Here is a 27,123-nt window from a genome sequence, read left to right as displayed (position 1 = left end):
CTAGAAAGAGATCGGGGCACACATCTTTTTTCTTTTCGTTCATATCATGCCAGATGGGTGACACATTCTACTAAGCTGGGATAAGTAGAAAACTACCCCCTCTGACCGAAGAAGAACTTTATGATTAAAAATAACTGACTGTACATAGGAGGTCGACAAAGGGACCATTCTTCCTGTGTACAGAGGATCTGGGCCACATCCCTTTGGACTGCAGATGAGCTGTACTTGGACCTGCACCTCCTAGTGAAGGCAGACACTGTGGGGAAAGAAAGATAAATGGCACCCACCTTCCGTAGCTTGTCTGGTGCAGCTGAACTCCCCGCGCCTCCCCCTGTTCTTCTCACTCACACACACACCCCTGCCCTCCCCCGCAGCCCCAGTGCCATCGAGGTGGAAAGGAATTTTCTGCTTGCAGGTCTGGATGCTTATAACCTGCTGGGATCACAGCAACCTTGGCTTTCTTAGGGTTATGACTATAGATCCAGGGCAGCCATTCATACCACCTCCCAGTTAGCAGCAGCAGTAATAATTATGATGATGGCACACCACATCTGTATTGCACCTTTTTAATAAGCAAGGCCTCTTTGTTTGGATCCTTAATATTTCATCTTTTTTTATATTTACCTTGTTGGCTGTAGATCAGCCTGGTATTAGTTGTGTATGTGGCAGAAGCTAAGCTGGGCTGGGTGGACGGGAAGTGACTGAGAAGTGGCACTACCTTTTCCTGTGATCTTCCTACTCGGGCAGACTGCTATCACCTGGTACCCCTTTGCTTCTCACTGCCCCAGACTTGTGGCACTGGGGGTGGCAGATCCTGGATTTCCAGTTGGGCCTAAGCCTGCACAGCAAGAGGTCTCTAGCTGTGTGTTAGATTTGTCAGTCATAGAAAAATGATGAACACGAGTATCTATTCTTCTGCAAGAGAAGAGACACGGGAAACACCACCACCTCTCCCAAGAATCAGTGCCGTAGCATCCACAACCAGGACATCCACTGCCTTCCAGGCTGGGCTGTGTAGTGCTACACCATAGGGAGCCACCAGTTATCTTTCACCCTTCCCAGTGTGGATGTGCGCAGGCTGTCTGAGCCTTGTCTGAAGTGGCTGGAAGCCCTGCATTCATGGCCCATCCATCCCATGCCATGTACCATCCTTCCTTTCAGACACATATCTTCCACTGGATTGTCACCGGTGAGTAATGTCCTTCCACCGTGCCCCAGGAGTACATCTGTCAGGTCCTCCCAGAGAGTGCTTTTAGACAGGTGGTTTCAGGAGATTTTGATAAAGATGGAGTTAGTGTAGAAGAAAGTTGGGCAGGGGCTTCAGGACATCTGAGCAGCACCCTAAAGTATCATAGGGAAGCTGTTTCTATAGGCCTGCAGGTACAAAGGATAGAGAAACTGTGTAGAGAGGGCTATGTGGCCAGACCCATGGCCTTTGGGATCAAGAGGCAACCAGTGTGCCTTCTATAGCCAGAAGTGGCAGATGAGACCTGAGCCCCATCTCCTCTGACCTACCCATAGATTCTTGCTTGTGCTTCCCCACTGGGCAGCCTCAGAAGAAAACCCTTTGATGTGGTTTGCAAAGGTCAGCCTACTGGGGTCCACAGCATGAGGGACATACAGGCAGCACATAAGAGTAACCTGGAGCATGGCAGTCCAAACCATTGCTGCTACAGTTCCATAGACTCAAACTGAGTTCGGAGAATTCCAGGGTGAATTCCAAGAATCCCTAGACTAGAGAAAGTTTGGGCTTCCTCGAGAAGACAAATCTAATACTTCAGAAATAGTAAACTTTAGGAAAAACAGTTTAAAGCTAGCTGGTATTACTAGGGAGTGTTTATGTCAGTTACCATTTTACAAGGTTCTTTTTGCAAATATTATTTTAGTGAACCCATACCAAAAGAGCTTTGAGTAAATACTAGCACAGTCTCTGTGTGGAGGAGGGAATGCGAGTTCAGAAAAGTTGGATAACTTACCTAAAACCGTGCAGGTTGCTAGAGGGCGGGACAAAACCTGGCATCTGGATTTTTACTTGGTATTAGAAGCAATACAAGTGCTCTAGGAGATGAAAAGGAAGGATTCCAAGCAGTAGATGGTTCTGGAGGCCACTAGAGGCTAGAACCGGGCTTCCAAGACGGAATGAGTGGATAGGGGATTGGCATTGCCAGTGATGGTCCAGCCAATAGTGACCCTGGCTTTGCAGATGCCACAGAGTCCATTACAGGTCTTCAGCTCTACTCTCTAAAGCAAAGTGACCAATAAACACCATCAGGAGATGGCCAGTGCTGGGGCCCAGTCAAACTTTATTCACAGAAATAAGTGGTAGGCTGAACTTGGCTGTGGACCTGCAGGGTATGTGGTAAAGGGACCAGACCCTCACAGGACAAGGAATGGATGCTATATTGGAGAGATGTCTAGTGCAGCTGAGAGACAGTGGGAAGTGATGAGGCAAGCTCGGCTTGCTTGAGAATTCTTCAGGAAGGATGGAAACAGTGGCATCGGAGCCTCGGCTGCCTAATAGAGCACTACTGGCTTCAGTGATAGAAATGGATTGTTTCCTGATTTCTAGAGGCTAGACTCTGAGGTCAAGGTGTAGGACAGGTTGGCTCTGCAGAGGCTGTGAGGGAGAATGCCCACTGTAGACCTCTCTCTTTGGCGTATAGGGCATTGTCTTCACCTTGTACCTTCCCATGATCTCCCTTCTGTGCGTGTCCAAATGCCTTCGTTTTATTAGGATGCAAGTCTGTTAGATTAGGAGCTGGCCCTTGTGGCCTCATCTTAATTAAGTTACATGTTTAAAGACCCTGTATCCTAAAACAGCCCACTCTACTTAAGAGGGTTTTAAACACCAGCATGTGGGTTTCTAGGGGACATAACTCAGTCCATAACAGATGAGACGGCCAAGTCAAAGGGAGTCGAGTCTGGAAGGCAGGGCACCAGGAATTCCTTTGTTTGCTAGCCAGACTGCCAGCAGTACTTTGAGGAAATAAGTGCCATCTATACCATTTTTAATGTAAAAATATAATAAAATGGGCATCTGACCAAGTCAATGGCAAGGCTCCATATAGGAATAGATGGACCTGAGCCATTGCAGCCCAGCAGGCTGAATGCCAGGAGTCACCCCAGGACTCTTGCCAGCACTCTGCCTCAAGGGGAAAGTCAGGGTGATGTCCAAACACTGTCAGCCACTGCTAGTACTGCCTATATTGGCATGGTAACCCTTTCCCAACTGGGAAGGTGAAGGGCTGCAGGCAGCAGATGAGTTCTCTGAGCTTGGATAACGGCCTAATGGCTACATTGCAAAATGAAGACAGTATTTTTCTTTTCAAGCCTCATGAGAAGCTGGGCATCTGTGCTAATGTCATATGAGGACCTTAGAGAGCCCCCACCCTTGGGACAAAGTCAGAGCTGTTTGGGGCCCCAGGGGTTTCAGAACTCAGCACACTTCATCTTTCTCTCCAGATTCATGTCACATCCTCTGGTGCTCCTTAAGGGGTGAGGATATACCAGAGACAGGGCCAGCCTAGGTATCTTATATGGGACTGTTTTCCCCTGTATTCCTCCCAAGGGAAAAAAGAAAGAAAAGGAAGGAACTCCCCAAAAGGCCTCCATTTCCTTTGCTAAGGAACCATAGCGACATGTTTCTTTACCAAAACACAAGCTGCTTTTGACTCTCAAACCTTTGTCAAAGCCCTTCTGAGTAATTTCGCTTTTACTCATGTGGATTCATTTGTCCATCTTTTGATACACATATTACATTATGTTGATGTTATGATGGCTGAACAAGGTCTAATTTCCTTTTAAGGGAAACATGAGTTTTGATTCACTAGCCCAGTCTGGTTCAGCTCTGCCACTTGGGGATTTGTGGCATGAGGATCTGTCGAGAGGCAAGCTGTAGTTTTATGAGGAGTTGGCTTCCTGTAGGGAAGGTCATGAGCTGTAAGCCTCCCTATTGACCATACATAGCTGCAGAGAGTCTGCCTAATGGCCGGTGCCATCATACATCAAAGACACCACATGCTGTCTCAGGGTGGAGTTCCAGAGTTCGGTGGATAAGATTTCCGAGGGTTTGTGAACCCAAACATGCCAGGAAACACCAGTCTGAACAGCAGCTTAGATCTAATATACCTTCCATGTGGTATCTTATTGTGTGTCTCCACATCATCACATGGAGAAATTGCATGTGGAGATTATTATAATGTATTACTGCTTCCACAGCATCTACTCAGTTGTAGAGCTCCAAGCAAGCTGAGGAGAGACAATAACTGTACTCCTCACCCGAGAACCAGAAGCGACTACCAAGTGCCACTCAAGCAAGAGTGGCTACTGAGAGTGGATGCTTAGAGGAGCGGAGGGTTAGAACTGTTAATTCAAGGACAAAATGAGCTGTGGACAAGATATTGCCTAAGTGGGCATTGTGGCTCCTAGCTAGCTGGGAGGCTGAAGAAGGATTCTTTAAGTTCTGAAGTGCAGACACTCTGGCAGCGCCGTAGAACCCCGTGTGTTAAATAAAAGGGAAAGAGTAGAGTCTATAGAACTCATTTTTAGCCATTGCTGCTCTAACTAACAAAAGAGCCATGCCACCCATTGCTTACAAGGACAACTGTGGATTGTTTCTGAAGAAATCCATAATTTTTGTTTTGTTTTATAATTTTCCTCTCAAAAATCCACATTTGGTGAAGAGTTGCTGTTAGCGGTAGATTCAGAAAATGAGCTTCATCTCTAAGCTGTTTCTTCAGCATCTTCCTTCAAAGCTACATCATGATGGGCTAGGGAGATAGGACTCAGGCAATGTTTGCCACGTGAGCATGGAGGCCTGAGCTTGATCCCCAGCTGTTTCGTCCTCCCAAATACTTGTGGAATAAACTATCATAAATGTTCCTCTCTGGGGAGAAATGTTCATTTCAGCGAGGAACCTTTAGCAGTGTGACTTGACCCATGGAGCAGACTGAATGGAGATTGTACAGGCCATACAGGGAACTGAGCAGGCTGTACCCGTCCCCACCATGAGCACCCAGCCCTGGTCACATTTGGTTGTATCTGAACACCCATATGTTTATTGAGTTCTTGTAGCTTTTAAAGGGATCGTAGAGTTGTTTCCAAAATTGAACAAGATGTGACAGTCTTGTGTCAAGCCAAATGCTGGGTGATAGTGCTGTTTAACAGATCTTTGAGCTTTGAGTCACAGAACAGACTCCTTCTCGCATGCTCACGCCAACTGTAGGAGTGTTTGGAGGCATGGCAATAGGCAACCTTTCTGTTTCCATTTCACACCTCCACAGAAAGCTTGCTCTAGCTCTTGCCCTTGCCCTTGCCCTTGCCCTTGCCCTTGCCCTTGTCCTTGTCCTTGCCCCTGCCTTTGCCCTCACCCTTGACCTTGCCCTCACTTTTCCTCTTCCTCTTGCTCTTCCTCTTGCTCTTCTCTTGTTCTAGTATGTACCTCTCTAGAAGAGAAACAGGAGCCAACTCACTTCTAGTGCTTGATTCACATAGGATTTTTTAGATAAAAGAGAAGTGCCTACACTGATTGGAGACTGCTGTTTTAAGAATGCACACACTAGAGACATGGAACTCCCCATGGATTGGCCCCAAGTTCAGCCCCTTTCTAAGAGGAGCCAAACTTCTGAATCCCCACCATCCACAAGAATATAACCTGAGTTGCCTGAGACTGGGATGAGGGATGCCCCCTTCACAGCTTTCCCTAGGGCACACTGGGCCACTTCCGGTTCCTCATCAGAGCACATATTTTCTTGCTCTGGGGACTGTGTGGCCCCTTCTCCTGCCTCTATCCACTGCTGCTTCCCACTAATAAGCTGCTGTCAGTACATGCCCATCTCTTATTCCCAACAGCTGGCACTGGCCACAGAGGCATTCTGTATGAGTGTTAACAAGAGAAACATCCTTTCTGGGGAATTAGCTAAAGCATTGGCCCTCAGGACTTCAGGCCATGGTGTAGTTCAGACTGTCCTGAACCCATGCAATAGGACACCCTTCACTCCTTCCCTCAGCCCCTTCTTTCTCAGCCAAGCTCAGACTTGAGAGGAGCCCAAGGCTTTCTGTTCACAAGAAACTTAACTCTGAGGAAAAGTAGATCCAACGACAGCTTAGTTATTCTATACCTGAATCAAGTTTCTCCTCTTCAAAGGAAAACAGAGTGGGAAGTACGCTGTATAGGAATTGCATGCCTATTTGCATACAAGAGAAAACAAAAGGCTTGTGAGACCAGAAGTAATACAGATGCGCATGCGCGTGCCTTAGATGTAACCAAGACTGAGCTGAAGGGGTAGCCCCTTACTGAATGAGGCACAATGACGGAGCCAGACACAGGGGCGAGTAGATCTATAGTCAAGTGACTTCATCCAGGGATAAGTCCATCCAGGAAGGGATGCTCTGGAGCCCACTGCAGCTGGCATTTAGGGTCTTTGTAAGGGAGAAACTGAGCTAGCTAGCCAATGGGAGGCAGTAGCTTGATCTTAGCAACTTTTACTTAAATCTATAGAAGGGACACCACACACACACACACACACACACACACACACACACACACACACAGGAGACACAGGGGCAATGAACAGCCTCCTGGGAAGCCTCCTTCCCAGGTCTCCACTTAGATGTGCCAGTAGAAGCCTCCTATGAGAGGATGCCATCCGCTTTAGTCAGGGTCCATCCTTTGTTTTACGTTGTTAATTCATGTGACTGAAGGGGTTTGACCAGATTTTGTTATGTTTTCTTACATGTCTTGGTTTATGCTTTTCATTGCTTTAGTTAATTTTTGGAGATAAACATGTTCTATGTAAGGACAGGGTTGTTTCTTTGGCCCGTGCTGACTGCATGTTCTCTGTTGATGTCTTGTCCCTGATCTTGACACTGGCCATCGTGTCTGTGAAAGGAGGCGCTCCAGCGGGCTTGCATGATCAGAAGAAAGGGAAGTTTGCTTGGTTTAGTCACTCTACAGAAACCCATGGTAATGTCTCCTGTGCTCTCTGTGTGTAAATGTGTGTCGGTCCATACAGATTGCATGGGAGAATATTTCTCTTGACGTCTGGGATGTGTGTGTGTGTGTGTGAGAGAGAATGAGAGAGAGAGAGAGAGAGAGAGAGAGAGAGAGAGAGAGAGAGAGAGAGAGAGAGATCTGAATGTGTGTTTTCGTGATGGGAAGACCGCTGACCCTCATCCCATTCACTGGAAAGAACAGCAAGCATGACAGCCAACAGGAACTGTTTCCCGATAGAAGATGGAGTGGCAGCCAAAATTAAAGTCACTGTAAATGCAAAATTAGTACCAATACTGGAAGTGCGTGGACTTTAGAAGATGTGCTTACTGTTAAAGCCCTGGCCACTTCTTCCTAAGTGTGATCTCTTCTAGCCTAGCACCGCCACTTCCACCCGACTCCACCCCTATGCAAGGCATTCTCTGAGAGCCAAGTCTCACAAAGTCAGGAGGATTTCTACACAAGGCCCAGCCCTTCCAAGAATGAGACTTGGGGTGTTAAAAGGGCCCAAGTCCGAGGTGGCTAGAGATAAATGTACAGAAGGGTGGAGTGTTCCCCACTTTCACAGCTTCTTACTAAATATGCATTGTTCACAACCCTTAGAAAACTCTGAGGGCTCCCATCCCCAGTTCCCCATGCTAAGCCACCTCAAATGACTAGCTCCACCCTCAGCCCTTAGGCTATGGTGTGGATGTCAATGCTGTAAAACCAAACACCATTCTTGGGCTATACTGTGCCATTCAGCGGTGTGCCCAGGGCCTGGCTCACTCAGTTTCCCGGTCATTGACTTACCCTAGATGTAGAGAAGACATTTTGTCAACAGTGCAACAGTCAAGGTGAGCATGGGACAGGGACAGTGCCCTATCACTCATCCTTTCTAGGCATACCATGTGACCTAGACCATCATAACCATTCTCTAAGCCTTGCTTTCCTTTCCTGTGAACTAAAGGGACGTGTTAGAGCTCCATGACTTCTGTAGTCTCATCCAGCCCCTAATATCCATGGAATGATGTCTGGGATTCTTTTTTCTCAATATATTTGAGGAAGAATCCTAAGCCAAAGCAATGTGTTCTGTGTGACAGCCAAAGCACAGTAAGTCACGAGTGTCCTCTTTGTATCTTCTGTGTTCTTGAAATTAGACTCATCTTATCCCCCTGACTTGTGTTAGAAGCTTGGGGAAATCCACATCTATCAGCGTCTCCATAGAAGCAGGGCAAGGCCTCCCCTGGACTGTGGTTGTCCGTGGGGACTTACCACTACTGCCACACTCCCACTAGTTATAGATGCTGTGACTGCTGGCACTAGGAAAATTTTACCAGATGGGGGTCTATTCTGGAAGGAGTGCTGGTCCAGGTTGCTCTAAAGAGGTATTGGTAAAAGACCCTGGGAGTTGTGGTACACAACACTAATTACAACCCTCAGGAGGCTGAGGCAGGAGGACTGCAAGTTTGAGGCCAGCTTGGAGTATATCAAGACCCTATATATATTTTTAAAGGTAAAAATATAAGGGATTTATTTTACCTAAAAAGGATGACAGTAGTTCTGAAGAATTTTTTGAGGTGAACTTTAATTTCATAGAATAAACACTACTAATAGAAATGACCTACTCTAAGCCACCATGCTGAGTCTAAGCTACAAAACTCCCTTCTGAAAGTCTAGCCTTCTGCTGCCTTGATATAAAGCATTGGGTGTTGCTTGGGCAGATTGGCTCCTGAAGAATCAGGTTTAGATTGGCTCCTGTTGCTCTGTTTAGATGGGAGTGTTGGGAGTTTTGAGAAGAAAGATGCTATCCTGCAGGTTCTCTTTGAGCCATATTTAAATGTGGTTTGTGTGTGTGTGTGTGTGTGTGTGTGTGTGTGTGTGTGTATGTGTGTGTTTTGTGTGTGTGTGTATATCTGTGTGTGTCTGTGTGTGTGTCCTGCAACTAGACACTGCCATTCTTAGTGTCTGCCATATTGTATGAGGCCCAACCCATGAGTTTGGTGGTGGCTAGTGACCTCAAGCCCACCACTTCAGGTATGGCCTAAGTGTCATTGCTTTATGACACTGTGCAGTGCAGGAAATAAAATTGTCCTCGGGTCCAACAAAAAATCTGAGTAGCAAAAGAGCCCTTTTCGCAAACAATCTAGACTCCAGCCTTGGGTTAGAGCTGGTAGGGGAAAGAAAGGAGATGAAGTCTCGCTATGAGAGCTTCTCTCGCCGTGGTCAGTGAGACAGATGCAGAGGGAAACCCCCCACGGCCTTTCTGTTGAAGTTGAGGGCAGTGGAAGGATGTGACTGTCAGTCTTACCCAGGTGTGTCTTGTAAGGGAAAGGCCTGGTCACCAGAGTCCCTCCTGCATCCCACTCACATGCAGTGTCTTGGCACCTGACTTCTCCAGCCTGTTGAGGACAGTGCCAGGGCCCAGCTCCCATAGACAGACCAGCAGATGGTGCCCGACTGGCCCTGGGCTAGGATGGTTTGTCATGCACTAATGTTCTTCTCTTCTCTTTCTGTCCCTACTCTTGATGCCTCCTCTTCCCTCACAGTGAGCATGCCCACAAGTGAGACTGAGTCTGTCAACACTGAAAACGTGGCTGGAGGTGACATCGAGGGAGAAAACTGTGGAGCCAGGCTTGCGTGAGTACCCGTGGCAAACTTAGCGCTGAGTTCTTCCTGGGGGACAAGTTCTTGGGGACGACCTGGGAAGCTGCTTCTGGTGTTGAGTGGGATGGCTCCGCACTGCAGTGTGCAGAATCAGAACATGGGTTGACAATCTGTGCTCTATGTGGAGAGAAAGGAGGCCTGGGGTTATGTAATGGCTTCATACGTGGTACTGGGCTTTTCAAATTCAATCCTGTCTTCGGCACTTCTGTGAGGGCCACAAGTCTCACATGCTGAGGCCCTTTCACCTCCCCAGTGAAGCACAGAAGGTAGGGTGCTCTGATGTGCGTTTTATCCCACACACACCTTTCTTTTCATGCAAGCCAGTAAGTAGGTCAGGGTCCCTGGCGTTACATGGCCACCCTTTCCATTCTGACAAATATGGCCTCAAAGAAAATCATCAGCTAAGAAACCAGGTGATGACCAGCCAGGTGATGACCAGCCAGGTGATGATCAGCCAGGTGATGACCAGCCAGGTGATGGATGACCAGCCAGGTGATGACCAGACAGGTGATGACCAGACAGGTGATGACCAGACAGGTGATGACCAGACAGGTGATGATCCTGTTGCTCCTATGAGGTTCAACCTGCCCTTCTAATGAGGGGGAGCAAGTGCAGTGAACGGCCTGCAATGCCCTCAGACTAGGTCAGTAGTTCTCAACCTTCCTAATGCTGCAACTTTTTCATACAGTTCCTCGTGTTGTGGTGATCCCCAACCGTAAAATTATCTCATTGTAACTATAATTTTACTACGGTCATGAAAAGCAATGTAAATATCTGATATACCTAGCATCTGATATGAGACCCCCTAAGGGGTCAAGACCACAGCTTGAGAACCACTGGTGTAGTTTTTACAGCACGAATCCCTGGTTTCTAAGAGTTGGCTTTGACCTGGGACTTAGCCGGATATGAGGGAGCAGGAGCTGGTATCCGTGGGAGCAGTTCACACATGGATTGTCACAGTCTGGAACCCAGAATCAAGTCATCCATGTCAATGACCTAAACAAAGGGGGAAAACTGATTCATTACTAAAACTTGCAAAACTGATTTGATTAGTCCTGTCTCAGAGAGCAGAGCCTGGGGGGTTTAAGCTTCACTCTGGAAGACGATGAATGCTTTTTTTCGATGGCCCTGGGCATGACAACTGTAACTGTGTCTTGGCCACTGAAAGGAATTTCAAACAGAAAGCTCTGAGAAGGATTAGCCCAAATAAAACATGTCTCCAAATGCTCCGTGAGTAGCATTTGCATGATGTGCCTTCCCCTGCATCGTGACTCACCGATGCTCGCAGCTGCGTGGACCCAACCTTCTCACTACCGTAACTGCGGGCCAATCTGAGTGTGCCTGTGAGCGAGCCAAGAGGGAGGTGAGCAAGGCTGGGGAGCAGAGAGAGCTGCACCGCAGCCAGGTTCCAGGGTACACGGTACATGGGGCTGTGACATCACTCACTCTGGCAGTGGCACCAGGGAGTCTGCACTGCAGATCTCTCGGCATTATCAAGAAGCAATTATTGTCCAAGTGCTGTTAAAATATGGTGCTAATTACATTTGTAACAGCGCTCCCTGCTATCTTCTTCTTCTACTTCTCCCTTTTGGAATTGTACAAAATAAACACTTGGGTTTCTAGAAGTGGCCCCAGATAGCAATGATGAGGGCAGGCATATGTGACCCTTCTAGTCAATAAGTTCTAGGCCTTTCTGTTTGCTAGACTTTAGAGATGGAGAGTTCAGAGAAAAGATCATCAAGGTTGTTACAGTGCTTTGGGACATGGCCCAAAGTATAAACCAGGAGGGACTGGGGAGCTGGCGTTGGGAACTTGCTTAAGTGCATTTTAGGAGTACATGATGCTGTTGGAAAGCAACCATGATTATCCCCTGTGGAGGGAAACTGGCATCTGCTAGTCTATCTGTCACCTCCTAGGAGGATGTGTTCTCCTGGCTTCAACAATGATTCAGGAATGGCTGCTCTTATTCCTGTGCAGAGCCAAGTTGATGCACATCTTCGCTGCATACCAAAGATACAATTGCTGCGCCAGAATTGTAACACGCACTTCATCTACTGCAGTCTTTGCCCATCTCCCAACAAGACAGCAATGGCTAAAACTGCCACTCTTCCCGTCAGTCAACTGGCTCGAGAAAAGAAGCAGGCTGCGGGCAGAGAGAGAGAGATTCTTGTTTTATAAGCTCTGAGTTAAGAGTCTTGAGGTCAGGATGAGGACCGGCGTGTAAGGAGAAGGCTGGGGTAAAGAGGTTGCCCGGGTGGTAGGAGAGTGTAGCTGCAGTGTCCTGCAGTGCAGTACAGGGAAGGAGACAAAGGAATGACTCACCAAGCCTTGGTAAGAGAAACTGATAACAAGGCTGAAACAAAGCTGAAGAGGGGTCCAGCCTAGAGAATATACAGGTGCAAGATGGAGAGCAGGGGAGGAGCTCTGAGTGGAGGTGGAAACTGGCATTTGAGCCCATTGATAAGGTCATAGGACAGAGTTTGCTCAGAAAGATGGGGCCAGAAAGGAGACCAGGATGAAACCTTGGGGAATATGATACCCAGAGTAGGAAGAAACAGACCATTATGCTGGGAGATGTAGGAGGGAGATGTCAAGAACGTTCTCTTTATGAGAACCTTCATGGCAGCACACAGCCTATGTTGGATGGTAGAGATGGTAGTCGTCCAACAAAGTAACACTGACTCCATGGAGCTAATCATCTAGTGTGGAAGAGGCCCTATAATGTGGGCTGGAGAGATGGCTCAGTGGTTAAGAGCACTTCCAGAGGTCCTGAGTTCAAGTCCCAGCAAACACATGGTGGCTCACAACCATCTGTTATGAGACCCGAGGCTCTCTTCTGTTGTGTCTAAAGTCATAAAAATAAAATAAATAAATTGTTGAAGGAGAAGGAGGAGCAGGTTAGGAAAGTTATTTGAAGGATTGAAATTTAAGCCAAAAACTAAAACTGAATATAAATACTAAAAGCCAGGGGCAGCATGAATGTGAGGGACGGTGAGTGGTTCAGCTGGCAGGGCAAGGGCTGCTGCTATCTCTACAATGAACTTGGTCTTTGTTACTGAGCATAAGTTACTGAATGGTTTTAAGGCAGAGGTGTGCCGGGCAGTGGTGGTGCACGCCTTTAATCATTGGGAGGCAGAGGCAGGCTGGTCTCTGAGTTGGAGGCCAGCCTGGTCTACAGAGTAAGTTCCAGGACAGCCAGGACTGCATAGAGAAACCCTGTCTCCAAAAACCAGAAAGAAAAAAAAGAAAGAAAAAAAAAGACTGGTGTGTGAAGAGGTTGGCTTGGTCAGTCTTGAACTTGTGAAGGATCTCTTTGACATTAGGGACAATAGAAAAGAGGGTGATGCAGTAATGAAGCAACCCGTGGCTGCTCAGGGATGGGATGATGGTGCCTATGGTTGAGTTGCAGTGTGGAGATGGAAAGAGTGGGCTGGTTGTCAGTGTACCTTGGAGCTCTCTGCTTTAAGAGATTTGTGGATATTCTGACTCTGGAAGCCAGGCTCAGCAAGGAAAGGTTGGAAATGTGCCAATGCAGGGAATCCACCAAAGCACTAAGGCCATGCAAAGGGAAGGGGGAAGAGGATAGGTAAAGGAGGGTTGCCATAGCAACAAAGGGAGGCCCTTTACTGCCATCAGGGTGGTCTTCAGGGCACTGAGAAGCCAGCAAAAACCAAGAGGCTAAAGAAGCTGCAGAGGAATTGAGCACAGGAAGTGGAGTTCCTCCGCCTCAGAAAATGAAAAGGAGCTGACATCAGAACCTCTGCCCAGATCTGTGACCTCAGCCAAGCTCCTGTCTCCCAAGAAAGAGACAGGGCAGACCATTGGTTCCAGCAGAAGCCAAGGCTGGATGCCACCTTCCAAGGCTACGTTAGAGAGCACCACTGCCATCTCTGCCATATTCAGCTCTGTGTAAGATCACAAATGAATAAGGTGTTCTAGAGTTTGAGAAATCATGTACCAGAGACCCACGTGACATGAAGGGTTCCTTCCAGCTCTGCAGGCCTATGGTTCTATAAAGAGTGTGAAGTCAGGAGCACACTGGTCGGTCATGGGAATCACTGTAAGGTCCATCATCTCTGGCAGAGTGGGGGCAGATATTGCAGAAATGTGATGGCTAGCCTGGAAGATGCAGATGGGATCACTGGCTGTGCAGCCCAGGACATTCTGGAGACTGACACTGTCGATGTGGACTTGGCACCTTTAAAACATATTTTTGATACTTTTTTTATAACCAAAAAGCACTAAAAATCAATTGTGTGAATCTGGGTGGGGAGGTTACCCACAGTGACCCTGTTTAAAGCCGAGGGGGCAATCTGCCTTATGCCAAGGTCCACCTGGACATCATGGAGGATCAAGCTGCACGCTAGAAGTCAGGCTTTTCATGTGTCTGGGGGCTTAGAAGAGGCAAGGTAAGTGAGAGGATCCAGTACGGGCCAAGCCTGGGTTCCAAGAAGGAGGTTCAGGCTAGAAATGGAGAGAAGCTATATTTAGTATCAAATAGTTGGAGTCTTGTTCATCCAGGGTTGTGACCAAGCTGTAGAGTTAGGGAAGCTGAGTCAGCTATCTGTCTGACTGTGTGAAAGACAAAATAGGAACAATTCAGGAAACTACCCTTTCCCACAGCCGGTAGTATTACTCAAACGAAGGAAAAGCTGGGAGTATAAACAGCTCCCAAGAGGTTCAGATATCTGCCAAATCATGATAAATGCAAAGCAAATGACTAAGGGAAAGGATGGATTGGCCGTTGTCTTTAATTTTTGAATATCAAAGTCAGGAAGAAAATTCTTGGTTTCCAGGTGGGTCCTAAGATGTTCAGGTGAGTGCCTGGGAATAAGGAGACTCCAGTCCCTGCCCAGAGCCTTATTCTGGATCTCCAATGCCCTGGCTAGTTATTAACCTCCTCCACTTCCTTGCTTATAACAAATCCACCTGAGATGTGAAGTAGGGATGGCATTCCACGTGACTCTGAGTGACAGAAAAAAAAAAAAAAACACAAAAAACAAGAGACTTCCAAGCAAGCTTCTAATGCCCGTTGAGTTTGGATACGCTGGAGGATTCTGCCGTTTTCAGGACTCTGCGGTCTGCACTGATGTCAATTGTCAGTAGGAAGCAGACATGCTAAGGTGCTCGGTGGTCTCTGGATCGTTCCTCCACAGTGGAAAGAGTGATGCAAACAGAGTCTATCTCTACTGCCAGGAGATGGGGGCTGTGAGCAGTATCCTTCTATTTCATGATGTAAGTCCTGTAGCTAACTGCTCCTGCATACAAGGAGTGCCGAGGAATCAAAGCCGGTAATCTTACAGGAAGCTCTAAGGCCAGCTCTTCTGGGACCCACTTAAGTGACAGCGCTCCTCTGTTATGTGCAGGTGCTGAGCGCCTCTGCTGGGCTAAGGGAGGATGCCTATATTAAAGACAGATGAATGTCTTTGGATACAGAGAACCTAAAATCATGTTCACAGGCTCCTGTTAGCAACAAGAAGCATACAGGGTGAGACATCAAGACTTGGAGCCAAGTAGGCCAGAGGCTCATGAGCCATTTCCTTTGGCCCAGAGTATGCAAGACACCAAGCAGTGGCCCCATGTGCACAAGAAAGACTATTTGGTCAGCTCTGATCTTCCCTTATCCCACATCAAAAATCTATTTCCTTGAGAGAATTTCCAAGTTCCTTGGTGGGGGGAGGGGGTGGAGGGTGTCTAAGATCTCACTTTTGCTCATGACTTAATGGGACCTAGAGTAAAGGTGAGACCGGCAGCAGGGAAAGATTCTAGGCAACCGTGAGACTGACTGCAAGAAAGCCTGGAGCCAACCAGGCATCCTTAAGCATCCCTGAGCTCAGCATATCCTTCCACAGAGAGTAACCTGTCCGCCTGTCTCCATTTAGCAGCTAGCAAACATTTCTTCCCCCATTAAACAGTGGCTCTAGATAAAAGATGCTGCCCTGGGCTCTAGGTCCCCCTCCCACATACTCAGTTAACTTGTGATTAAACCCTGCAGCCTAGCAGGCAGTCTTGGGGGTGGAAAAAGGTTGTTAGTTAACAGTTCAGAGCAATAAAGGCACTTGGCTCAGCTTCTCAGTGCCCCGGAGATATAATTATCTCATGCACGATGGCTTTGCCACCTGTCACATCTTCAGGTTTTGTTTTTTTAATTAAAAAAAAAAAAAAAAAAACGAGAAGGGTTGATGTTTTCTTGTTCCGTAATGTGGCTTGCTTTTTGCCTGACTGGGACAACATGGCTTTAAGCAGTCACCTTCCAACATCCTACAAGGGTCTCTGATCATTGTAATTTCTCATTTGCATTCCGTTCTTTGTGATCTTTTTTTTTTTACTTAAACTTACTTTGTTTTGAGAATTTCATATATGAGTCCTGTATTTACACGATTCCCACTTCTCCCTCTCCCCTCTCAATACCTTCCATATCTCCCTACTCCTCACAATTTCATGACCTCTTGACCTTTAATTATTATTGATATATATTTGTAAGTATATAACCCACTGAGTCCATCTAGTGTTGCTCATGTGTAACGTGTTTAGGGCCAACCACCTGGTGTCCGGTAACCTGTCAGGGACCTTGTCCCTGGAGAAGATAGATTTGCCCTCTCTTAGCTGCTGGTAGCGCATCATCTAGGAGGGCGGTTTTCTGAGACTTTCCCCATCCTTGTTGACATGTCACCTGCACATTGGCAGTCTTATTCGTGGCCATTTGAGCAACCTCTCTCAACATGCTATTCTGCCTGTATTTACCTTTCTCTTAGCTTCAAAATTAAGTGGGCATGTACCTTCAAATGCTTGGGTTCCTTCTCAAAATATTTTGTCATAATTGCTCATATTCTCCTCTCCCCTCCTTTCTCTTTCTTCTTTCCTCTCTGCCTCCTTCCCTACCTTTTCCGTACTTTTCATTAACAAGCCTCTCTCTTGACCTCTTCCCCCTTCCTAGCCCTGTGTAGCTTTCCTGGAATCTGTCCTAGATGAACTGACAGTCAGCTTCAAAACTGTCCTGAAGGCGCTGCCATGCAACAATCCTTCAAGTCAACTGTCAGCGGGACACCCTTCCTGTGCTTCTGCCCACAGTTGCCATAGTCCCCTGGGTTGTACCCAACTTCAGCATGCATCATGTCCCTTTAGAACCTGAGACAATTTGTCCTAATCTGAGGAGCGGCTCTGAGCCAGGGAAGCGATGGCCTTTCCATGTCCCGCTGGCTGACTTTTGTGGTTTGCATGCGACTCCTAATCCAGCTCTGAGAGAGATCCTGGCAGACCACAGTGAGGTCAACACTTCCAGCTCTCAGGTGCCGGGATCCTCCTGTCTACAGGAAGGGCTGACCATCTGCCATGGCTTTTTCTCAAGGGCTATTGTGCTTAGCTCTTTATGAAGTTTGTGGGTAGATACTAATCCTCTCGGACTGTGTGCTCCCCCTCCCTAGTGAGAATCACTCACGCTTAGAAGATACTAGATGTGTACATGTCATCTGGGGCAGCCACATCCAAATGGACAGAGTGTTCTCGATGCAGCAATATAATTTACCCAACAAAAGTGGGACTACAGTGCCCGCTTGTAGTCCTAGCGCACACCACGTGCACACCTGGGATAGCTAACCACTCTTTGTGTGAAAGAAAATGAGTTCATTGTCTTTGCTAATATTTCCTTTTGCTCTTTCAGCCATCGGATCTCCAAATCCAAATTCAGGTGAGTGAGATGCAAGCCGCTCCTCTTCCCTTCTGCCCATCCAGCTTACCCCCCAGCTACTATGGATGACCAAGGTAACTGCTACTAGCTTGGGTCATCTTGGGGATATAACTGCTTCCTTTTGTCTGGGGATTCATGGTTTGGTCAAGGGAACTAACTCAAAGGTTGAGACTTGGCTTCTCTTGGGTGGGCTCTGAGAGGTTAGGACAGATGTATCTAACTCCTGTATAGGATAAAGGCTGTTAAAATAAACGTGAGAACGTTTGTTATTACTTGGCATACTTCACGACTTTGAGGATTACAGACAGAATGTCTGCCGGTGCCTTGAGATGGTGTCAGAAGCTTCCAGAATACTGCACCCTGTGACCTGCCTTTGGCTTTAGCTTCTGTATTTCTGCACAGACACTTTCTTCCCACGGCTCACAGCTCCTTGCAAGTTCCCAAATGTTCTCTCCTCTCTTGCACAGTAAAACTTTTTGTGTGTGTGGAGCTTTTCTGCCACCTAAATCACCATCTATGTCTACCTGGAAAAGTCAGACTTGTCAGGCAGCTAAAGGTTACAGCATCTCTGACACCCTCAGCACACTCTAGGGAGACTAAATGGCAGTCCTCTCATCCTCCATTCCCACATGCTTTCTCGTGCCCTTGTCCTAGCACTTAGCATGCTCTAGCTATTGGCTCAAACATCTGCAGCCTGAATGAACTTGGTCTGCACACTAGCATCTGCTCAGTGCATACATACCTAGCTACCCCACAGTTGAGTCCTCGAGCCCCCTGAGCGCTTGCCCAGTTGTATATGTAGGATGGGGATGCAGATTTAATTCTACAAATCTTAGACACCCCCAGAAGTATTGGCCATTTATTTTCCTTAATGTACTCTTGCCTCCCCAGCCTCATCGCATATGTAGTGGGAGTGTAAGGAATACTAAACTAGTTCAGCGAGGTGTTCACCAAAATATTTTTAAGCCGTTCCTGAAGGTCATGTGTGCAATCACTAAGAGTTCCATCTCCTGCAGCTCCTGTCTAAGATGGATCTGGACACTCATGGGGAGGAGGGCCACAAACCCAGAATCAGGGATTAGTGAGCAAGGTCCTGGAGTTCTCAAAATCCTCTTGACTCTTACCATCTCTGATACAAGGGCTAGCATGACATATGGCAGGTCTATCTCGTTTAGACATACACTACTATGTCATATGTCCAGCCCCACACTCCTCCAGCCTTTGAAATCTCTACTTCTGTTCTTTGACCCCCAAGCTCTGTGATCCACCCATTTCCCCACACTTGACAAAGTTCATGTCTCTCATAGTCCCTAAATGAGCTCTGGAAAACAGGATCCCCAGGGCATATCCTTTCCCTAACTGCATCCAGCTCTCTGTAAACCAGCCAGAGAGTGATAACTGAATTACTGACATTCCTGGCAGGACCTTTCCACAAGCCCCAACTCCCTTGGCCCCTACCCTATGACATACAGGTATTTCTAAGCAAGTCCTTCTGACCTCATGACACTCAACATCCAACCATTAAGATTAAGTGAGGACTCCAGTATTTGACACTACTCCAATTTGATACACATCTTTTCTCCCATGTTCTACTGAGACTAGAAAGTGCAGGCTTCCTTCCCCCTATTATTCTTTCAAAGCAAAGCCTCCTTAGTGGAAAAACCCGGGGTCAGATCTCCCAGTACTGGCTTTTATTGTGTGAAAGAGAGATCTTGAAACAAAAGAATTTTCTCTAGATTTTCCCTTATCCCCGCATGTGAAGAAGTAGCTGGTGCATAATAAGGATTTAATAATATAGATGGATAGATGGGTGGATGGATGGATGGATGGGTGGATGGATCACCTGGTCTTGGAAAGACAATAGATTTGATAGACACTCAAACAAAATGTCATATTTGACAGGTATGTATTACTCTGAACAGTTCCACAGCCCCCACATAGTAATAGTAAAGAGATTAAAAAGAGCAGTAAAAATATTTCCCAGATTCTATTCTTGCTACATGCAAATGAAGTAATCATAGATAAATGAATGGATAAACACAATCTGGAGACTCCAGACGACCCCCTATTGGTGGCCACTCCAGAGTTATCAGGAAACTCTAAAACCTTTTTTTTTTTAAATTGGGTAAATCTATGGTGTCAGGTATGTCCTTGAAGATTATAATCTTTTGATCCTTGGGGCATTGTCCACTCTGTCTGCCAGCCACGGGGCTCTAATTGCTTACTTTGGTGACGAGGGTGCCTCTCTCTCTCTTGCACTTCCGAATCTAGAGACGCACAGAAATGACCTTGCATTTGCAAATGGCTTCTTTTTAGTTGGTTGACACACTCATTAAAGATACCTGTAGGCAAGCCTAGGCTGTAGACTCTGGGCTTAGAGAAGCCCAGAGTCACAGCTCGGGAATAGCCTTAGCATTCCTGCAGATCAGGTCCTGGCTGGTGAACTGAACTTGCTTCTGTGCATGTTTGAAAATTATCCTAATGGCCATTGTCAAAGAAGTACAAAAGAACAGCAGGAAATGAAACCTTTTCATTTAAAACAGTGTAGTGAAAACACTGTAATTTTAACATGACTTAATGTAACACATTTTAGTGAGATAGTCTGCGTTCTTTTTGCCTACAACTTTGCAACTTAGATATGCATTATCTTTACTGTATGTCATAGTTTGGATTGGCCACATGTTGCTAGCAGCTGCCACTCAGACAAGGGGACCCCAGAAGTTCTGAGTAATAGCACAAGCAGCTGGCTAGCCTCGATCGTTCAGTGTACTGATGGTAACTGATTATAAAATAGCTAAGGCTGGTAATGGATTGAAAATGCCAGGAAAATTATCAACATTTCCTAAATAGTTCGCTCAGTTGGGGAAACAACTTAATAATGACAGTAATAGAATTTGAGCTTCAAATTGGCCTATTTTAGATACAAGATTGGATGATACAAAGTCATAGTTAATTTTGAAAGAATGGTTGAACATAGCTTGCTGGGGTCGGAGCGGGGAGGCATATGAGAAAAATTAGATGATCCTTGGGTATTTTGATAATTCAGACTTTCATGTAAAAGAAAATAAAGAACTGGCCACATTCAAGGCTCACTCTGCAGCATTGATCCAGAGACCTGTTGGAGTTTTTCTGAGCAAATGATGCAGAATTTGGAGCAAACCTTTCCCTTTTGGGGTTCCAAAGTGTGAGGACTGCCTAACCCAGTCTTTAGGAAGATCTGCCTCCCACTTCACTGCATGCATTTCTACTCTGCCATAAACAACTGGGTGCAAACAAAACCCAAGCATGCCCCAATCTCTAAAGGCCCATTCTCAGGCCACATACTCATAAAAAAATTAATTTGGTGATCTCTTTTCTCTGCCATTTGTTCCCGGTTCTGTTGAAGATAGAAACTTAATCCCAGCTACCAGCTAGCGTGCCCTGTCCACTGTCTTCACAGCTTGGCCTATCAGTGTTGGCAAGCTAAGGAAAACAGTTGAGGAACACTGTCCTTTTCTGCTCCCACCCTCCTTCCTGAGGCTGGAGGGTTCTAAACCTTGCCTTTTTTTAGGGAGGTATACCTGGGGCGTATCACTGTGGCTCACACAACCTGTGCCCAATACTGTGGGTCTGTAACAAAGACATGGGCCCTGCCTCTTGTGCATCTTATCATCTCATTGAAGAGTTGGGAGCCATTAATATTAAAGGTTCACTGATACTACCAGGCAATGGAAGCCCTCTGGCTGCCTCCATGGCTGCCTAAAATGTGACATAGGGACACTATTGCAGAGTCCCCATCACCTTCTTCCCTGTGCCCTGGCTGGGCCTTGTGCTGACAAGGACTATGTCTTTTAACTGTTGATATATTAACAACCTTAACCATAGACCTTGTCCATAACAGACATTAACTAAGTGTTTCTTGACTGCATAAACTACATGTGTAATGTAGACAGGCTCTGTAGAGATGCCAGGGCTAGAGGAGTAGAAAGTCCACTGCAGAGAAGCTGGGGTTTGGTTTGAGCCCTGAAGATGGGCAGGAGCTAGGAAGATGGAAGCCTTTAGAGTTGGGAGGGTGTTCTGTTTTGCTAATCCCCGTGCTGGGAGTGGGGCATGAAGATAAAATGAGCCGAGGGAGCAGAGAACAATGGTACAGACAATTAGGCACAGTGGTACTTTCACTTCCCTCCCCCTCCCCCTCCTCCATTTCTGTATTTCTAGAGTAAATGACTTCCAGCAAATGCAAAGAGAACATGGATAGTAGGCAAATTTCTCCTCCCTGTCTTATCATGTAATTTCTATATCCTCCTTGCATATGTAAACATACAAATAAATTTACACATTCTAATAAACTATTACATTTATTATATAGTAGGGTGTGTTGCCAGGGAACCAGCTGTCAAGCAAAACTATATTTGAAGAGTAGGAGATGTACAATTATCCTTAAATACTTTCCCTGGATAGTAATTACTCCCATCCCCGCCACGACCCAAATCCATGTGACTCTCCAGAATGGCTCTGTAGGAGCAGGAACATTTAACAGAGCGAACAGAGAGCAGTTCTAGATGGGTGTGAAGTGATGGGCCAGACTTTACAACAACCCATGTCCACAACTTCTAAATGTGAGAGAAATGGCTTTGGTCAGATTGTCAGCATTAAACTAAGTCCAAGTCACTTTCTACCTGTGTAGTTAAAAGCAACCTGGACTGCTTTGTAGTCTGCATAGCAATTATCAGTGGTTTCCACAGTATGTATTGCGTCTATTTTAAAACATATCTTTGCAAATGACATGTTTTTTATTCTTCTGTAATATTGATACTCATAACCATAGGAAGAAGTAGAGGTGTGTCCTTATCACACGGGGCTATGCAGTCTCAAGTTCTGGCAAACACAAGAGATCACCTCTCATTATGGCTCCCTGGGATTCTGTTCTAGCCTCATGTCCCTCCACATGTTCCTGTATCCTCACACTTGCATGGGGCATGGCTAGATGCTTCAAGCACCTGAAGTGACTTGCAGACTAATGTCTGACTGCATGATATCTTTTCTGTGCATAGTGAATTCTCTACAAAGCATCAGCTAAGCTAAGTGTCCCCAGCAAAGCTGGGGCATCCAGTGGACAATGGATCAGGCCAGATTAATCTATCTGTCCTAAACCCAAGTCCCCCTGGTATTCTCAGGGAAGAATTCAAGTTCCTAGATTTCCCCTGGCTCTTCCATTCTCACTATAGAATTCAGTCAAGTCTTGATAACGGGATTTTTCCATGGAACAATAGGGAGGAAACTCTAATGATAGTGTTAGAGACATAGGTGAAGCCAAGCTATCCCAAAAGGCAATGTGGTAAGTGGAGAGAACCATTCATATAGGGTTCTGTCTCCTGGGACCACAAAATACAATCTGCCCTTGGCATGGGGCTGATGATATAAAAAGGTCTCCCTTAAGGAGCAGAGAGCTGAGTTTGGGAACTGAATATTCAACATATACAGCCAGTCCTATGCCTCACACCTGGCATGCTTGCACATGGAACTATGTGACCCTGAAGGCCATCATTTTTTGTTTTTTTTTAACTATTGTACCTCCAGTGAAACTCTACAGAGAAACGACTGCATGCTTCTGTGATTGTCTCTGGTCAGAAGACTGGATCTGCACTCATGACATAGACTTATTCAGAGTGGTTCAATTTTATTGCCCTAAAATAGAAGGCTGATGTTTGTATCCTGGCCCACGACAACACACACACACACACACACACACACACACACATCTTGGAGGATTTTGAGTATTCCCTACTATCCACTTTGAATCATGCTATGATACTTTCAATCTGTTCCTTTTCTCAGTGCCAATCATGGTCTATCAGTGTTCCGTTCACTTGTGGACTGCAGAATGAGGTTGCAGGTGTCTGATGCTGCAGGTGGAGCTTACCTGCCTGCTTAGAGACCGAGACTAGAAAGGAACAAGTAGAAATGATCCCAGGTAAAGTGCAGAGACCTGCGATTGTCTCACCAAGGTTCTGCCGCAGTTGCCCCTGCCTGCTTTCCCACCCGAGCAGGGACTCTGCGTGCCTGGTGATCTTTCTGCATACATGCTCAGCCACCACCCTGAGCCATATTCTAAGCTAAGTACCCTGCCCTTCTTACAGCTGTTCCCCCTTCCCACAACACCTCTCTCTGGCTTTTGGTTGACCGAGAGTGCCCCATTCCCAGACCAGAAGACAGCCATTTTGGTGCCCCACCCATTTTGTACCTCTCTGTGTCTTGAATTCTAGTCTCCCATTGTCTTTGCTTCCACATCTACTTGATATGTCCTTGATGTCCTTTGTACCACTGATAAAGTTTTCTTACATTATCCCTAACCCAGACAGCTCGAGCTGTCTTCTTTGTTCCTCCCTGAACTAGAAGCTCACCGTTTGTGTGCCTCTGCTGATGTCTGGTTTTCTGAAATCAAATCTGATTGTGGGAATCTTCCTGTGGTGGGTGGGTCTTGGCCTGGCGGTCTGTGGCCGGACTCTCCACACTCCTCCACTGTATTCCAGGCAGCTGTTAAATACGTCATCCTCTGAGTCCCCAGAAGAGCAGTGTGATGTGTGGGGACAAACAGTGAAGCCCTACTCTCCTAGAGTCATAAAATGGGGGTGTTTCTGTGAATCATCCAGCTCAATGGTTCTCAACTATAATTGCATATTAGAACAAGCTGGGGACTTTAGAAAGTTCCAGTGCTGTCTTTTGGGTATTTGAATGTACCCAGCACCCAGTTAATCAGTTGTAAATCAGATTGATCTATCAATGAGGTGAGGTACCAGGGTAGAGGTGGCCAGCTGGGAAGTTCTATGCATAGCTACACTTGAAAACCATTGACAGAGTCCTTGACCAAAAGTGCTGGAGAACGCTATGTGACTTCAGCTGAGCTTTAGGAGTTCTGTGTAATGTGTGGGGTGGGGGAGGGGGAGTGTAGCCCTTGTTCTAAACAGAAAATCTAAACGTAAGATCCTACTAGCCCATGAATGTCAAGAATCTCTGATGCAAACCAACCTCCTCCTCAGCTTGTTGTGACCATAAGGATCCAATGGGAGGGTTGGGCTAGGGAGAGCATCACTCTGTCTCTGCCTCTCTAGGATACTGGGCAGGTTCAGTGGCCTCTAGTTTCCTCCTCCATATCAGGTAACACATGCTTAGCAGAGATACTTAAAGACTCTTGGAGAAGCCCTGAGATGTTCCTAAAATACCTACAAGGCCCACAGACGTCTTTATTCATAGTAACCATTTACTAGTTATGTCGCTATGCTAGAACAGTGACTAACTCCTCCCAATACTTGCCACTCTGTTTCTGATAATGCATTTAAAATATATTCAAAATAGTTGGAAACTCCTTTTTCTTTCAGTGCTAGAGATGAAGGCCGAGGCTTATACGTGCCTGGCTTTAACGCTGAATTATATTCCCAGCTGAGAAAATAAAAGCCATCTCACATGTTGGGCAACTTCAAGGGCATGCCAATGGCTTGTGTGTCATATGTTCACAAAAATCCTGTGATGTTAACCCTGCTCTGTTTCTAACTGAGGCTTAGAGCTGGAGGATGGATATACCCAAGGCCACATAGATAACTAAACAGTGGGGCCATAGTTAGCTTGGTAGAGAGAGACCTGATCACTCCACTACCAGGTTGTGTAGTAAGGCCAAGCTAGTGAAAGAGGAGATGTCACCTGGTATGCTTTGGGCTAGCAGAAGTTCCAATCTCCCAGCCGACCTGGCTTTCCCTCCCTGGCCTTTTCCAGCCGCTACTGGCGCAGGTGGAATCGATTCTGCAGAAGAAAATGCCGTGCAGCAGTTAAGTCCAACGTCTTCTACTGGCTCGTGATCTTCCTGGTGTTCCTCAACACCCTCACCATTGCCTCCGAACATTACAACCAGCCTCACTGGCTCACAGAAGTGCAAGGTGAGCAGCCCCTGGCTTTGTCCTAGTCACTCTTGTTAACTCCGCTGTGGGTCCTGGGGATGAACGAACAGCTGCTGGGAGGTTGGCAGGAAAGCAGCCAACCGGTGCTTCTTGGCCTGTACCTTGCTGGAAAGTCCAAGGGCCTGGAAGCTTGGAAGCCCCATATTAAAATTCAGGCCCTTCTTATAAACAGATGTGTCCCTTCGAGCACATGATGTGCCTCTCACCATCACAGTCGTCATTGAGTCCCAATAGCAGGCTGGAGCTGATGGTTACCTGGTTATTTCAGACCCTCAGCAGCCAACTTCCCAGAAGGAATTTTCTATTCCTCTGGCCTTTCTATAGCCTTAGGTAGCTCTACCCAGGCCATAAGAAGATAAAGGCAAGGATGAAACAGAGGCTGGACAAGGGACAGTAACCCCAGGGGGCACCTAAGGCCCTTGTCCTGCCTGAACCCCTCTGAAGACACACACAACCCATGTCTAAGCATCTCATCTGGGAGTAAGGCAGATACAGCTCCAGTTATGGGGATCCTGGGAGGAGGCAGTCTTGTGATAACAAGATACAGTGCAGATAGCCTGGTCTAAGCTTTGGCTATTGGCTTGGAGGGGTCACTGACCCCTCTGAGTCTCCTGTCTCATCTATAAAGGCTTGGGTTTAGTTTTTTTAAAAAAATTTTTTTAAAGTGCAAGCCTCTCAAATTCCTATAGGGACTAAGGAGGGCGACATATGCTAAACATCTGATGTGTAGTAGATGCTCAGCATATGCTTCTGATGATGAAAATTGGACCTAATTGTTCTTCCAGAAGTAGCTGGGAGGGGTCCCATGGGAAGAAGGGGGAGGGGTAGATGAGAAGAAGGGAAGGAGGGAGGAGGAGATGGGTCTTTTTCTCCAGCTATGACAGTGACTGGTTTTTTTTTCTTTCCTTCCTCTTCTATCTTCTTCATTCCTGGCTTGGATCCCACCCCTCTGCTACACCTGTTAGACACAGCCAATAAAGCCCTCCTGGCCCTTTTCACTGCAGAAATGCTCCTGAAGATGTACAGCCTGGGTCTTCAGGCCTATTTTGTGTCCCTCTTCAACCGCTTTGACTGTTTCATTGTGTGTGGGGGCATCCTGGAGACCATCCTGGTGGAGACGAAGATCATGTCTCCCCTGGGCATCTCTGTGCTGAGATGTGTGCGGTTGCTCAGGATCTTCAAGATCACCAGGTATGTGGCTCCTCTTTTCCCTTTGGGAGTGAGACTTAGGAGAAGTCTGCTGGAAGGCCAGAGAGGATGAAGCTGGATGCGGGAAGACCTGCAATTTCTGGAATGGTCTAGCCTCAGCTCTAGCCTCTGGTTATATAGCAAGTGGAACCGGGGTTCATTTTGGAGGTGTGACACTCAGAAATGCCCTTGGCTGTGGGCTGCTATCCCTCAACTTGGTTGCATTTATTCTGCTGGATTAGTAGATAGTTCGTAGGTAGCTAGCTAGCCAGTGGCTTTAGGAAAGCACAGGGATTCGGTCTCCTCCTATCCTTGGATTGACCAGCATTGGTGTTGACTCAAGTGTAGGGTCATGAGATTGCTTTTGGGCACTGTGCTATTATCAGTCCTAGACAAGAAGAAAGGGGCTCAGTCAGCTTTATTGCTCCCCCAAATTGTAGGCAGCCCCATTGTTAGAGACGCTATTCAAAACCAAATAGGGCAACAAAATAGGACATGGCAAACTGGGACTCTGGCACTCTCGCTGTGTATTAGCTAAATGTTCTCAGTCCAGTGACCAAACATCTGACAGAAGCAGCTTGACAAAGGAAGGCTTTGTCTGGCTCGGAGTCCATCCAGGTAGGAAGATGTGGTACCCAGAGTGTCGGGTGGCTCGGCACAGTGCGCCAGCAGGAAACAGA

The 27,123-nt window shown here is 46.7% G+C and overlaps 1 protein-coding gene across 51 annotated transcripts in view; it reads left to right on the top strand.

Annotated features, from left to right (window-relative positions):
- Cacna1c (calcium channel, voltage-dependent, L type, alpha 1C subunit) overlaps positions 1–27,123 on the top strand; it is a 610,145-nt gene that overhangs the window by 474,518 nt on the left and 108,504 nt on the right. For 28 of the 51 annotated variants that reach the window (XM_006505440.4, XM_006505427.4, XM_006505432.4 and 25 more), the window contains 5 exons: positions 6,890–6,964; positions 9,520–9,610; positions 17,298–17,324; positions 25,074–25,234; positions 26,221–26,446. In XM_006505440.4, the coding sequence (XP_006505503.1) occupies positions 6,890–6,964; positions 9,520–9,610; positions 17,298–17,324; positions 25,074–25,234; positions 26,221–26,446 (580 nt within the window). Of the gene's footprint in view, positions 1–6,889; positions 6,965–9,519; positions 9,611–17,297; positions 17,325–25,073; positions 25,235–26,220; positions 26,447–27,123 lie in introns of those variants that run through there. The other 23 variants (XM_006505443.4, XM_006505436.4, XM_006505438.4 and 20 more) reach the window with 2 other exon arrangements.

This window comes from Mus musculus, chromosome 6 (genome assembly GCF_000001635.26).
Source record: "Mus musculus strain C57BL/6J chromosome 6, GRCm38.p6 C57BL/6J".
Taxonomy (NCBI): domain Eukaryota; kingdom Metazoa; phylum Chordata; class Mammalia; order Rodentia; family Muridae; genus Mus; species Mus musculus.
This window is presented reverse-complemented; position numbering and strand designations above follow the sequence as displayed.